At 41.8% G+C, this 14214-nt stretch overlaps 1 protein-coding gene across 1 annotated transcript in view; it reads left to right on the top strand.

The window, feature by feature from the left end:
• The window catches only part of CDAN1 (codanin 1), a 32760-nt gene that overhangs the window by 7475 nt on the left and 11071 nt on the right, over positions 1-14214 (top strand). Inside the window, exons 4-17 of the mRNA XM_032111532.1 lie at positions 382-575; positions 997-1116; positions 1998-2076; positions 2468-2588; positions 4122-4231; positions 4929-5018; positions 6084-6159; positions 8143-8351; positions 8987-9101; positions 9918-10061; positions 10683-10849; positions 11471-11552; positions 12239-12328; positions 13383-13437. Of these exons, the coding sequence (XP_031967423.1) occupies positions 382-575; positions 997-1116; positions 1998-2076; positions 2468-2588; positions 4122-4231; positions 4929-5018; positions 6084-6159; positions 8143-8351; positions 8987-9101; positions 9918-10061; positions 10683-10849; positions 11471-11552; positions 12239-12328; positions 13383-13437 (1652 nt within the window). The remainder of the gene's footprint in view (positions 1-381; positions 576-996; positions 1117-1997; positions 2077-2467; positions 2589-4121; positions 4232-4928; positions 5019-6083; positions 6160-8142; positions 8352-8986; positions 9102-9917; positions 10062-10682; positions 10850-11470; positions 11553-12238; positions 12329-13382; positions 13438-14214) is intronic.

The raw sequence follows: 14214 nt of genomic DNA on the forward strand, positions 1-14214 counted from the left end.
CAGAAATTGTACATGCAAAAAAATTTTTTTAGGACCTGGTCTCTAACAGATTCCCTGTCCTTAACAAGTACAAGTTCAGATGAGAAGCAGTAACATAGGTTAGTTGGTTAATTTGGTCACAGTGCTACACTATTTTAACAGGTTGGAATTTGAATGGGATTCTTTAGAGTCTTTTGGTTGCTAACCTGAAGATCTATTTTCACTAAGAGAAAGATGACTCAAATTACTATCATGCTCAAAGCTGCTTTAGACAGTGTAAATGACATGGTGTAGTTATGGCAGGATTTCCTTCATGCTACACTGGAAGAGAAAGACCTCTTCTGGCTGCATGGCTGCTGTAGCTCATCCTCAGCCACGTATGTTGCTGCTCTCGAATTTCAGATGCAAATTGCTGCACCAGGCGTCTTCTCCTGCAGGGATATCTTTTGATCCTGGTACTCCAACTAAGCCTAGCTACGCTCGCAGTGCTAGCCTTCCTACTGAAAGCCATCTGGTGACCTGTGCAAATCCTGCTAAGGTTTCCTGCAAGAAACAGTTGGAGTGTCTGGCACAGCTCTATTCATCGTGCATAGCAGGTGAGGACACAGAAGATGTGAGACTGACCTTGCTTTGAGCTTTGAACTTGCATATGTGTTGTGAGAAGGAGAGGGATGGGAAGTGGAAGTTGTGGGATAGTTATAGTGTACAAACAAATGACATCTGTAAAAATAAACTAAGCCAACACAGTTAAAATAAATAAATACATGGTAAAAGTTTAGGGAAGGAGGTGAGCCTGATGCAGTACTCTGAGCTGCAGTAGACTGAAGTTGTATGTCCCGTCAGAAATGAGGCTATTCCCTAACACCTTTCCCACGCTGATCTACACTGTGATTGTGTTGTGGGGAGGGAGTTCTTTGCTGACTACCACAGGACAGGAATCTGTCTTTTTACCTTTGTGTATTAAAGTACGACAGTATTGAACAATCCACCTTTGACATCTCATTTGCTCTCTTCCAGAAAACCTGGTACCAAATATTTTTCTGGAACTGTTCTTTGTTCTGCAACTGTTGACATCTAAAGGCACTTCTACTGCAGAAGATGGGAATAGTGACCCTGAAATCAGTGAAAGAAATAGAGGTAAGCAGTAGTAATGAAGAGAAAGAATGTTGCTTCCATAGAATGAGAAGGTGTTGTAGAGTAACTTGAACAGTTATTCTTAAATTACATAAAAACACCTTATTAACACTGTGAGACTCATGTGAGGTGCTGACAAAAGTCCTGCATGTATGGGAAGTGCTTCCACAGTATGATAGAGCGAGGTTGTTAGATACTGTTTAGATAGTTTTCTGCTATTGTGTGAGATTTGCTGTAGTTACTTCCTAACACTGACTTTTAGAGAGAAGGATAGTTGTGCTTGAGTTGCTTCTCCATTGATCCTGCAATTCAAATGTGCTGTGCAACACACAGTTGACCTACTGTGTGTTTCTTAAGCTTCGGGTTGGGATCTGAGTGCACAGGATCCAGCCATATTGTTGCATTTGGCTTTTGGCTACTTCAGCCTTAAGCTTGATGCAATTACTACTTTGCTATGGATATTACAACCAAAAGGGTGGTTTTAGGATGAGACCCACCCCACCCTCCCCCACCCCACATGCCTCAATTTAATTGACCTTTGTTTTGCTGCTCATTGATTCTTAGGGCTGAGATTAGGAACATGAAATCTTCAGCTATGGGAACACCATTTTATGATTGTTTGTAGTTGGTCTACTTTTTTTGTTCTGCTTACTGTTGTTCAGAACATTGAGAAAGAATCTTTTCTTTCCCATACAGCATTCAACAATTCAATTGCCTTTAGTATAGGAAGGATAGGGAATGGGAACTTCTGAAAATTGAATAGGAGTCTGGAAGTTTTTTTTTTTGATATGTCAGTTCCTACTTTCCTTAAAAGCGAGTTGTTGGTCCTTTAGTTTATAAATGGTGATAGGTACTGTTGTCTCATGTTTCTTTTTTCCCCTTAGATGTGTCAGGGAGACAGCATTTCGAAAGTGTGCACAACTGTGTTTATTTTGCTGTTCGAGTCTTGGATTATCAATATGAGTGAGTTGAATTCTTTTTTCATCTACTTGTGGGTGCAGTTGTTTGTGGGGTTAAGCAAGTATGCTTGGATTTTAGAACTTTACCAGTTACAGGCACAGAGTTGTTAATTTTCCTTCAAAACATACAACTTAACCGGGATTTGGATGTCTGTGGTTTTCCTTGCACTGATCTGTCCATTGAACTTTGTTGTAGTTGTGCAACATTAGGAAAATCATGAGATGAGAATGATAACAAATACAGATACCAGTAGGATTTCATGCTGGGTACATGTGGTTTAGAACTCTTTACTTGGCAGCCTCATAAAATGTAAGCATAAGCATTTCTTTAGATCGGATCATGTGTTGTTTATGTCTGTCTGTCTGTCTGAGTTTTATCCCTGTTATCTTGGCAGAATTATTTCCCATTTAGAAAAGGGGATGCTGAAGCTTTTGGCCGAAAATGAACGAATTGCATCTTTTTCTCCCACCTTGCACAAGAGGCTCAGGCAGGCTTACGAAAGCAGCACAGCCAAGGTAAAAATTAGCAGACCCCAAGTGAAATTGCTTCAAGCCTTTGTGTTGTTGTTCTTTTATTTGCAATGGCTTTGATGTTAAATCTCATTCCTCCTGCTTCACCTTGCTGTGTTGTCTCTAGAAACTGTCTAAAATCTACCTTTTTTCCTTGTCAGTGGGTGAGTGAGTTGCTGGGTCCAGTGATTGTTAGCTGTGAATCACTGCTGGCTAGCCTTGCGTTGTGCTCCAGGCAGTGACCTCAGCCAGAGACTTTGATAGTGTCAAGTTTTGCTTTTAAAATTCTCATCTAATAAATATGGATCCCAGGAGAATGGTAGGCTAGGTGCAGTATCAGAAGGTACTTTCAAAGATGTGGGTTAGGGTTCAGAAAACCACAAAGCCCAGAGCTCCAGGGACACTGACCATGCCAAAGGCATGCCAAGGGGAGCGCGGCACTGGCCAGACTTTGCCGTGTTCGTTTCTTCCTGATTGCAGCTCTCTTCAGCCCAATGATTTTTTTTAGGCTGTGCCTAGGGCTAGGGTTAGGGTTAGGGTTACGTCTAGGGTTAGGGTTCAAAAAACCACAAAGCCCAGAGTTCCAGGGACACTGACAATGTGAAAGACATGCCAAGGGCAGCTCGGCACTGCCTCAACCGTGCAGCGTTCGTGTCTTCCTCATTGGAACCTGCCTCAGCCCACTGGAGTTTCTTAGGCTGCGCCTAGGGTAGGGTTAGGGTTCCACCTAGGGTTAGGGTTCAGAAAACCATAATGCCCAGAACTCCAGGGACACTGACCATGCCAAATGGCTGCCAAGGGGAGCGCGGCACTTCCCCGACCTTGCTCTCTACTCCAGTTTCCACTTGGAACTTGCCTCAGCCTAATGCCTGATTTTTGGCTCCACCTGGGATTTCTTTCATAGATATGCACTTCTTTTCGGCTAATGACATTTCAGTGGAGACAATCCAGGTTAGAAAATATGGTTCCCTTGAGTTATCCAACTGGTTTAGGGAACTAAAGCTGAATGGTAGGGATGTATCTCATTTCATCCATCTTTTAAATATGGAAATTAGTCTTGGCAATGAAAGGACAGTGTACTGAGACTGGGACATGTCAGTAGCTGAGCTTCAAAGTTGTTAAAGTTGTAAATAAAGGCCTTGCTACTTGAAGCACTGGCTTTTCTGTTGGAGAAAGAGTAACGTAATAGAAATTGCCAGCCAGGGTCCTGAATTTTCTCAAGCCCTATATTGAAGGTACACTTTGACTATTTGTGAGTCTTTCCACACTGTATCAATACTGGTTGCAAGCTGTTCAGCAGAGATTTAAGGAGACCAGATACTTTCTCTCCTAATGTTGAGTGATGCTACCTATGTAGCCTAGTGCAGATTGTAAAGCTGTTGGTGCTTGCTAGTAGTTAGCAGTTAGGAAGTAGAGTGTCTGAACAACTCGGCTAGTGATACTTTGTTTCCTCATCATGCCTTTTCCCTGCTTTTTTCTGTGTTTCAGACTGTTTAGAGACTTACATTAGTTTAATGGCTACCTTTATATTTTTAACAGGTGTCTCTCCTGCTGCCATGCTCTGTACAGTCTGTTTCTTTTCAGCCAGAAACTGATAATCGCTCTAACTTTCCCAGTGACAGAGCATTTCACATGTTTAAGAAACAAAGGTAAGCTTCTTCTACTGTTCCTGGATGCTAACAGGGTATAACCTTTGCATGATTATGAACAAAGGATATTAAGAATGTGTCATGTATGCTACATACTGTAGAAAAAAATCCTGAAATTTTTACTCTAATTAAATGAAAAAAGGTCTTTGTCCATATTGACTGCAGGAGCTAAATGGTTAATGTCTTTAGAGAAGAACAGCCTAATTCTTCAGGAGTTATTGAGACTTCTGATAATGCCTGTACAGTGTGTCACCCTACTGGATTGCTTCTGCATATAAATCTGGTATGCTTCTATTCTTCGTGCCACCTCCCTCCATGCTTGCAGCAACAGGGTGAGGGCAGAATGATGAATTGTCTTGGTCCTTTTCTTTTTCTCATAGGTATTACTTCATGTGGCTTATTCTTTCCTGCCTCTCAGTCTTCACTATGTCTGTCTGGCAATGGCTGTTTTGGTCATTCCATCATAGATTGGGCATAACAAGCTTAAGCACTTGCTGTCAAAGACATGGAAAATGGAAACTCACTGAAGTACTGCTAACATTTATGAGTTTTTCAAAGGTATCTGAATGCTTAGAGGCTGGAGTTATTTAATCTGAGGTAGATTCTTGCTGGGGAACTTTGAAGCAATTGAATATTCAGTTGTTGCTTCAAATTTTGAAGAGTGGGTATTCATTCCCTTAAATATCTTGATTCACAGGGATATCTTTTATGAACTTCTGCGTGAATGGGAGGATAACCATGAGAAAACTGGCTGGGACTTTGAAAGAGTTCTGGGCAACAAGATCAGGTAGGAGTCTTATGCAACTCTGGCTAGCTCTTTAATGTAGCTGAATTGCTGGTGCAGCATACTGCACTTGGCATCCTTAGTTCCATGTTCCGCCTGGTCTTCTGCACTAATCTGTAGGGGGCTGTGTGCTGCTTGGAAGAGACTGCCCGTGTACACTTGCTTCTGAATTTAAAAGTATGAACTGTTATCTTAAAGAAACAAACTGTAAGTGGCAAGGGGCTAATTTGATCAGTCTTGATGTGGCTCTTTCTCTTTCGTAATCACAGAAAGAGCTGCTCTCAAAACCAATGTGTTGTGGTCTGAACATTGTTATTGCATACACCTGTGTGTGCATGCCATGTTTCCCATGTCTGACTCCTCTCAAGTGAAGAGAAGTGTGTTATGTGTTCAGAAGCTGTTAGCTCTTCTAATTATTTCAGGGAGTCTAGTGCATTGGCTCTGAAAAGAAGACAACTGTGTCTCTTTCTGTGGAAAGCAGACTATTTTATTCACTTACTGCTTTATCAAAATGCAGTATATATAAAGAAACTATTATAGTGTTGAAAGCAGTTGCCTTGTGGGTTTCTGTGTTAGTCTCAACCACCAGCCTACTCAAGTTACGTGTATGTAGATGGCTTTTCACCACAATAGCAAAACAAGGCTGAGGCTTAAACTGAGACATTTTCCTTCTCTTGGGACATCAGAAGTAGCACTACTGCTGTTTGCTTACTTCCACATCTGTGAACTCTCAACTCACTGTTCTGGGTAGGGAGGAGTGGGAGCTGAATGATTTTATTCTTTTTTCTAAACAACAGCATTACTGCAGGTAAGGAAGAGATTCTTTTTATCTCTAGAGCTGTGTTTACTCTGCAGGTGCCCAGGGAGAATTTTTGTTTCCATGTCAGCAGCAGGTGGGGCTCAATGCTTGGGAAACTGGGTTATAAAGATACTGCTTTTTTTCAATGGCCTTCGGAGATTGCTTTCTTAAAAGTAGATATTTTATGCTTTTGGTATAGTTTGAGGTTAGAACACTGCTTTTTGTACCACAAAGTTCCAGTCAGAATTTTGTAATGTTTTCCTTCACAGGGCCATGATGGCTCACCTATCTGCAACCTGCAACCACAGCCGTTTTGCCAGGCTCTTTCAGAAACAGCTTATCCAGGTAAATGACTTGTGTTGTTTAATGACTGTATACATCAAAGCTGATTTGTTGTATCAAAGCTGATCCGTCCTTGGCCTGAGAAAAGTCTTGTAGGCTTCTTTGAGGTTTTCCTTTTGAAACTTTTTTTGGGAGACACAAGTTTTCAGGATGGGAATTTCTTTCCTTCTTCAGAAATAATCAGTCATAAATGACTGATGGACTCTGTTTAAATTAGGAATAAGGCACACTGAGGACATCATAAGCTGTAAGCATTCATTCTTCATGGCTATTTACTTTAACCTTCTAATTTTAGTACAGTTATAGTTTCTGGAAATTTTAAGGATGTATTTTGAAATTTTTCAGATGTAGAGGTTCTCAGTTATGTTTGTTAGCAGCATGAGTGCAAAAATTCTCTGGTCCTTCTGTGTAACACTGCAACAAGCTGGTTTTGGTACAGTGTTGCTGTTGTAATTTAAAGGGGTTTTTTTAGCCAATTTCAAGCATCATCTGACTTCATTGTAACTAAAGAAATGAAGAAGGAGAAGATGCTTCTCAATGAAGTATAGATATTCACTGTATTCTCTGTAGATGCTTGGCTTATTGGTGGGTTCCTTTTGGAGAGTGAAACAGGCACAAAACCTCGTCTTGAGTATTAGCCCCCACACATTGCTAGGAAGCTGCAAGCTGTTGGAATGTTGTAAATTCCTCTAGTGTTAAGTCTGGGTTTGCATCAGTGTCCTATCTGACTGAGTGTGTTCGTGGAAACTGTGGGACAGAGGTAAGGTGAACTTCATTACATCAATAGGATTTAATTAGTCCTAGGTGCTGTATTTCTCTTTTATATCTGTGCCTTCTTAATGAAGACTGCAGGATTTCATAAGGGTAGCCAAAGATCTAAACTGATAACTGAGTGTCTTCAATGGATCCAATGTGTCTGACTGGAAGGTGATTTGCAGAATCTTGTGTATATCATGATACTCTTGCAGAAGTGAACTGAGGACTTGTGTCAAAGCCTGATGATTTAAAGGTAGAGAAGTCTAACAAGATGTTCCCTTGGGGAGACAAGGATGTTCTGTTTGGAATAAATGGTACTTGCTCACTTGATAGACATTCTTAAATGTTGCTTTTTATTATGATCTCTCTTATTAAAACTGTCATGACTTAGATGTATGCAGTCAACTTTTCCCATTGCTCAGCATTTGCTTGGTTATGTCTGGAGTGCTGTGTCCAGCCTTGGGCTCACCAGTACAAGAAAAGAAACAGCAAGTCCAGTGTAGGGCCACATAAATGATTAAGGGACCAGAGCATTTTTGTATGAGAAGAAGCTGAGAGCTGGGAGTATTCAGCACGGAGAAGAGAAGGCGCCAGGTTGTCTTAGCACTGTGTTACAAATACCTGCTGGGAGGGAATGAAGAAGAGGGAGCCAGATTTTTCTCAGTAGTGTTCACTGACAGGTCAGGAGGTTGACCCTGGCTGAACAAGAGGGTTGGATTAGATGATCCAAGAGGCCCCTTCTAAACAGTTCTGCAGTTCTGTAATTCTTTGAGTCTTGAGTCGTATCTGTGTTTTGGAGGCAGTGGGGCACGAATTTTTAAATTTTATTTGACTCTCTGGAAGTTCCAGGAAAACCTGCTGTGGAATGTGTAGTGCAGTATCATGGGCCTTGGGGACTGAACTAAAGATGCTACTGAGTGGTTCATGAAGATCATGAGAGTGATAGGTATTCTCTCCACACATCCACATGTAGCCTGCTAGATATGCCCTAGTTAGATGTGTAGGCTTGGAATTCTGTCTCACAAGACCTCTAGGTTGTCTATGGCCAAGGTGGGTAGCATGTTGTGGCATGGGGAAGAGTTGTTCTGTATGTGGGCACCAGGAAACATTGTGCTTGGATTACTCCAAAAACAGTCTTGTGAGGAAGGGATAATATGCTGGGTGAGAGATGAAGTGAAATGCTGCCTTGTTACAAATATTCCACCTCGGTACTCTTTCTGTCTCCTAAAGATGTGCAAAGGTCCTATCGGTGGTGGTGCAAGCTGGGGAGACACTCCAGACCAGGATGTCCTTAATATGCTGGGTTCTGATAATCTGAGCCGTTTGAAGAGGCTGCAGGAAAGATTTGTTGTTCCTCAGAGCATCAGAGGGCCTTGTCCACCTCCTTCATTCCCAGGGTGCCAACGATTCTTCAGGGACTTCATCCTCAGTGCAGGAAGGTGAGCAGCCTGTGCTTGCTGTTCCCTCTGTGACGTGTGTGGGCAATGGAAGCACGAGCACGTTTCTCTTGCAGCAGGGAGTTATCCAGAAAGATTGGGACTAGACTATATGGTAATGATTTTTCTTCGATAAACCCATCATACTTTCTTGGAGCTGTCAGCATTTCCCAGTGCCAAGGCATGCAGTGCTACCTAGCAAGGACACTGGACTGGACAAATGCTTCTTGTGTGATAGTGCATGAAGCCAAGGTGTACAGGATGAAGCCAGGTTCATGGTTCTGTTTAATGTTTTAGTTGGTCACAATTCACAGCGTGGGGGAATTGTGATCTGTGGGAGATTATAATCTTAAATTCAATTATTTTATAGATTCCTCCTTTGTCAGATCAATTTTATTATCCTTATGCTAAGACTTGTTACATAGCATCTCTGAAGAAGTACAAAAGAAGCGTGGAAATGAAGGTGCACAGCCAGTCCTAGTCTTCTCTCTTGCTTTCTTGTCTGTCAGTCTGTTACATTGGATGTCTGCTGATGCTTGTTACAACTTACAAGACAAGCTTAAAATTTTGCAGTGTGTTAGTTGAGGTTTTACTGCTGTTTTCAGCCCAGTCTGACTCACCATCATCTTTTGCTGAAGTTACCAGTTCAATCAGCACCTGATGGATAGTCTGTGCCTGAAGATACTTGAACTGAATGGCCTTACTCTGGTGGAGCACGAGCACAGTGATGGGGAAGCAGATATGGATGAACAGGTAGGCTTGCTTTGTGCAAACACATCTGTCAGGAATTCCTCTGAGCTGTTCCAGTAGTCATACAATTACTGGCTTGATTGTGAGTTGTTTGGAGCTTTCACCACTGTATTTACAGGACAAGAGCTTCTTCATTTGGTTTTGTCATAACTCTGCAATTTGCTTATTTGTCTGAGCCCCTTGCTGCTTACTTGCATGCTTCAGGTGCTTCATAGAACCATACAACTGTCGTAAGTGCACAATAGTTGTGAAAGTGAAAGCCTTCTCTTTAGGCTGTTGTATCCTGTGTTAGATCAATGAAATAACCAAGTCCAGTTGTTGCACCCTGTTTCAATAAGTTCCTTGCTACTTTTCCATGTAGAAAGATTTTAGTTACAATGAATTTGTAGTCATCCCTGTTCATAGGTGTTCAGGTGTTTCTTCACTCAACTATACCTATCAGAGGTGTCACAGCTTATAGACTATTAGCAAAGTAGTAGCCAAAGATTCATGAAAACTTGTAAAGTGGTAGTGCTGTAAAGGAGGCAATGAGATCAGCTCTTCCTCTCGTTGACTCCAAAGTTCTTAATATGAAGATGTGACTGAGTAGCTGCTTGTTTTAGAAAGCTCTTGAATAATTCCTTCTTGCAAAGAAGTGAAGGAATGACAACAGGAGCAATTTAAAATGCTTGATAAATATGTATTTTAGAAACCTGGCTCTATTAAAACCGGTGATGAAGCTATGTGGCCCTTTTACATGAAGGGAGTGGAAGTTTAGGGTAGGCATTTGCTTTGCCAGCGTGAGGTAGCATTGCCTCAGCTTGCTTTTCTTCGTTTCAGGATGAAAAGAAGCGTTTCACCGTGGCCCTGTTGAGTCTCCGACTCCTCGCCAAGTTTCTGGGGTTTCTTGTTTTCCTGCCCTATCGCACTGCGGAGCAGCCAACCAGAGACTTGCAAGATTCCGCATTAGCGCTAAGAAACCAAGTAAGAAACCGAGCATTGCCTTTTGCTTGACAGGCAGTTTTTCTAGTCCAAGGAGGATTGTGAGTGGTCATGCACTTTCAAAGTGAGCCAGTGGTTCCTGGGATGATGTTACATGGTTCTGTGTCCCTGCTGCATATTCTGGTGTTGGGAACAAAGGAAAAAAGTATTTGTGTAACCTTGAAAAGAGGGAGCAATGCACTGATGGTGAGGTACTTGGTCTTCTGTTATTTCTGCTAATCTGGATCTGTCATACCAAAACTTTCACCTAGCTAAGACAACTTGCATTTATAGTGTCACATTCAGCTACCAGGACTGATTCTGTTAGTTTTGCACCTGTGTCCCAGCAGTGTGTCATACTGAATGGAAGCATTAGACCTTGACTCCACTTTGTACATAGTCAGGCTTCTAGCCTTGCTTTTCCAAGTCCCAGTGGGACTTTTGGTTGCAGTTATAGTGTGGTTTGTACCTCTGGTCTTGTGGAAAGAAGAGTTTTCATTAGCCAGAAGTCATCAGTACAGAAGATGAAATCCCAGAAAGAAAAGCCAAGATATAGATAAAAGTTTTTTATAAGTATCAAAAGATAACTTCAAGCTACTGGTTTAACTTTTCTTGTCCTTTAAGACCCTGCCTGTACTGGATATATTAAAGCTTCTGAGACAATCTATTCGGGATCAACGTTCTATCCTCACTATTCCTTGGATTGTGGAGTACCTTTCTCTTGTGGATCATATTGCTCCTTTCCTTGATTATTACAGGAAAGTATTTGGTCTCTTGCTGCAGGTATACAGGTAAGAGCCTGGGAAACTATATATATAAAGAACGTTTCTATGAATGTTTGATTATTTAGTTGAGGTGCCTGATGGTTGAGAATGCATGCTGGCATTGGTTTGAGATTCTTATAAAAAGCTCTAAAGCACTTTTTTTTTTTTTTTTGTGGCGCAGAGCATGCATACCTTATAGCTTACATAAAGCTCAAAGAGAACACAGCCTAAATTCGGGAATTAATACTTGATTCACATATGTGGTTTGTTCATTAAGTAAATAAAAGTCTTTAAACCCCACTTGATCTCTCTACATCTGCAGCTGTGATTGACCTTCAAGCTGCAGCTTGAATTTGACCTTAAACCTACAAGGTTTCTAATGCCTAAATGATTTTCTCGTTTTCTTTCCTATATACATGAGGAAAATTTGAAGCACATTCTAGAGAAGGGCTTGTCTAGTGTAAACTTAAGACAGGATGTTATGCAGGTACATACAAAAAGTAGAGCTTACTCTCTCTTTAGGCAGACGTGCAGGGTATGTGTACATGATGATACATAGTGTAAGTGAATGGTTTGGAATGTTTTCCTTAATGAAAACTGAGCTGCTGGAAACTAACACTCTCTCTTTCTTCATCTGCTGCATGGCAGGTTAATGATCCTTTCTGAAGACAAGGAGATGAGTTTCCTGAACAAGCTGCTGATCCTTGCAGTTCTGGGTTGGCTTTTTCAGGTAGGGTCTCCTGTGTGTGTAGCTCTTCTGTGAAGAAAAAGCAGGGCCCAGAACTCAATACAAAATAGCATTGAAATGAATTAAAACAATTCAAAACAGTAGTTTGTTGTTTTGATGCAGCATTTTTACACTGGTGTGGGGTTTAAAGAAAAACTGTATTTTAACGGAGAATTATATTCCTCTAGTGGAATTGTGTGAAGCAACATATTTTTTTCCAGTAGGAATTCTAATTGCGTCTGAAACACATTCTGTACTTACTAATCTGCAGCCTTGTAAGAAAATTGACAGCTGATTCCTGTTAGAACTGGAAGCTTGTGTCACAAAGATGGTGTGCTAGCTGTCAGCCTTGAATTACTGGGGGAGTATATTGTCTTATAGAGGGATGGTGTGTGATGAACTTTTAAAATTCTTTTGTGCCTCCAGTTGGAAGCAAGGTAACTACTTAGCAAGTAGTTGGAAATGTGAAAGATGCTCTATGGGGAGGGTAAGGAAGGTGGCTTATGTTATTGTGGTCAAAATAAGTCTTTAATTTTATGGAAAGGTTTTCCTCAGGGCAAGAGGATCCTTAGAGCTAGGGGTCCTTTTTTGTGGGTGGCAGGGTGGTGAGATTTTACTGTCCTGTTATCAGAAATGGCGGAAGTTACTGACTGCCTTTTGGGTTGCAACTGCTGGGTTTTCTGTTTCAGGTTCCATCAGTCCCTGAAGAGTTGTTTTTTACTACTGATGACAGGCAGGAGAGATTTGTGATGGATACTGTGACATCTGCTCAGGCTTTGGTGAGTTAGTGCCGCAGCATGTCCTCTGAATCTGTGGGTGAAGATGGACCTACCACTTCCTCGGGAGTTGTAAGATTTTATCAGGAACTTCAGGGCAGCTGCACTGAGCATATGGAGACCAATGGATGTGATGCCCAGTTTGTCCAAGTGCCTCAATTGCATCGCATCTGTGTTAAGGGTTGTGAACTCTGTGTTACAGCTCTGGGTTTTCTGTCAGGCAGGAGCCATCTCACCTGCTGCAATAATTTGCAGAACAGGTGCCAAGTTATGCTGGAGGATCAGATGCTGTTTTCCTGCAAGGTGAGCTGATAGAACTGTAGCTCTTTCCAGAAATAAGCAAAAGTAATGGTGAACAGAAATAGTAAGGTGGGACTGTAAGAGTGACGTTGCTGTTTGTGAGGTCATCTGTTTTCCAGTGTCACGATAAAGGGTAGCTGAACTGACAATGGTATGAGCAAGCAGGAAAGGAGGTGAGCATATGGCATGTGTGATGTTCCAGATAACGCCCAGACATGCAAGGGGGTATATAGTAGTCCATGGAAAAGGGGTATGTATGCTAAGATACACTGCCTTGGTGGATGGGATCTGAAGTTCCTCCCGGGGCCTTGCCTGTGCTGTGTTAATACTGGGTGACATTTCTCCACCGCATGGTGTCCCAGTGAGTCTGGATGAAGGCACTTGTGGAGGTGTAATGCATAGCAGATGTGCCTCATGTATTTTCCTCCATGGAAAGATTTCTCCCTTATGAGTAGAAGCTGTGGCAACAGTCCTGGTTCCCTTCTTTAACCCAGCTTTCAGCTGGGCTTTGTTAGTGATGGGGCAAAGGCTGAGCTACACTAATAAAATGAAGAGCAGCTCATTCTGTGTAACAGGGCTGGACTGAACATTTGGGCTGCAAAGTTCATAATTTTACTATGTATTTGGAATCCAGATATTGTTTTTGTGGAAAGGTAGCCCTGAAACCTGCCTGTGACTGCCATGTATGGAATTTCTGACTTGAAGACTCTTTGTTTCCTGCTGTATCCTTTCAGCATTTCCTTCATTTTCTCACCAGGACTTTGTACCCTTGGTGGATCAGCAGTTACTTTATACCTGCTGTCCCTATCTTGGTGAGTAATTTACTTTTTTTGCTATATACATAAAATATATTAGTATGTATTTACTTTTATTTAGTTAGTTGTTTATATTTGTTGTTTGGTACTGTGAGTCCTTGGATCACCTTTCTTACTCCTCACAACTTCAGGTCTCAGTTGTGCATGCAAGAACCTTGATAAAAAGCTGTATTGCAGAAGCTCCTGCAGCTGTGGATAGTATCTGGTGAAGCTGTAGGAGGGAGGCTGCATAGTCAGGATAGTTGATACACAGAGCTTGAATATGGAGGGACAGGGGAAGCCACCCCTCACAAACTGCAAGGAAACATTATAAGGATTACGTGCAGAACTTCTCTATCCTAGGTATAGGAAGAGGTTGTTGTACTGTGAGGCATGTCTTGTTCCTTGAGCATATTTTTGCTGCCAGGCAGAGGGGAGAAATCCTTTTGTGCCCTGGTGTTTTGTCAGGTTGTTGTTTGAGATAGCTTTTTCATGGCATCTGTCTATGAATGGTAAAACTCCTCTCTGTAGACAATAGAGTCCCAGATGGGGAGATGGTCCTCTTCTTCTTGGGACTTAGTAGGAAAACTGTATGTTAAACCTGCATCACAAAAGCTTCTAGGGGTGAATAGGTTGTCCAGCTTTTCCCTCACTATTTTCTCCTGAGTCTGTTGGAATTTTGTGTAACTCTGCTTGCCTTGTTGTCCTTGTAGACTTTGTGGTTCTTGCTTGCCACACTGAAAAGGAATGTATAAAAGTGACTCTTCATCCTTCTGAACTGGTCCCAGGGAGGAT

This window comes from Corvus moneduloides, chromosome 6 (genome assembly GCF_009650955.1).
Source record: "Corvus moneduloides isolate bCorMon1 chromosome 6, bCorMon1.pri, whole genome shotgun sequence".
Classification (NCBI taxonomy): Eukaryota; Metazoa; Chordata; class Aves; order Passeriformes; family Corvidae; genus Corvus; species Corvus moneduloides.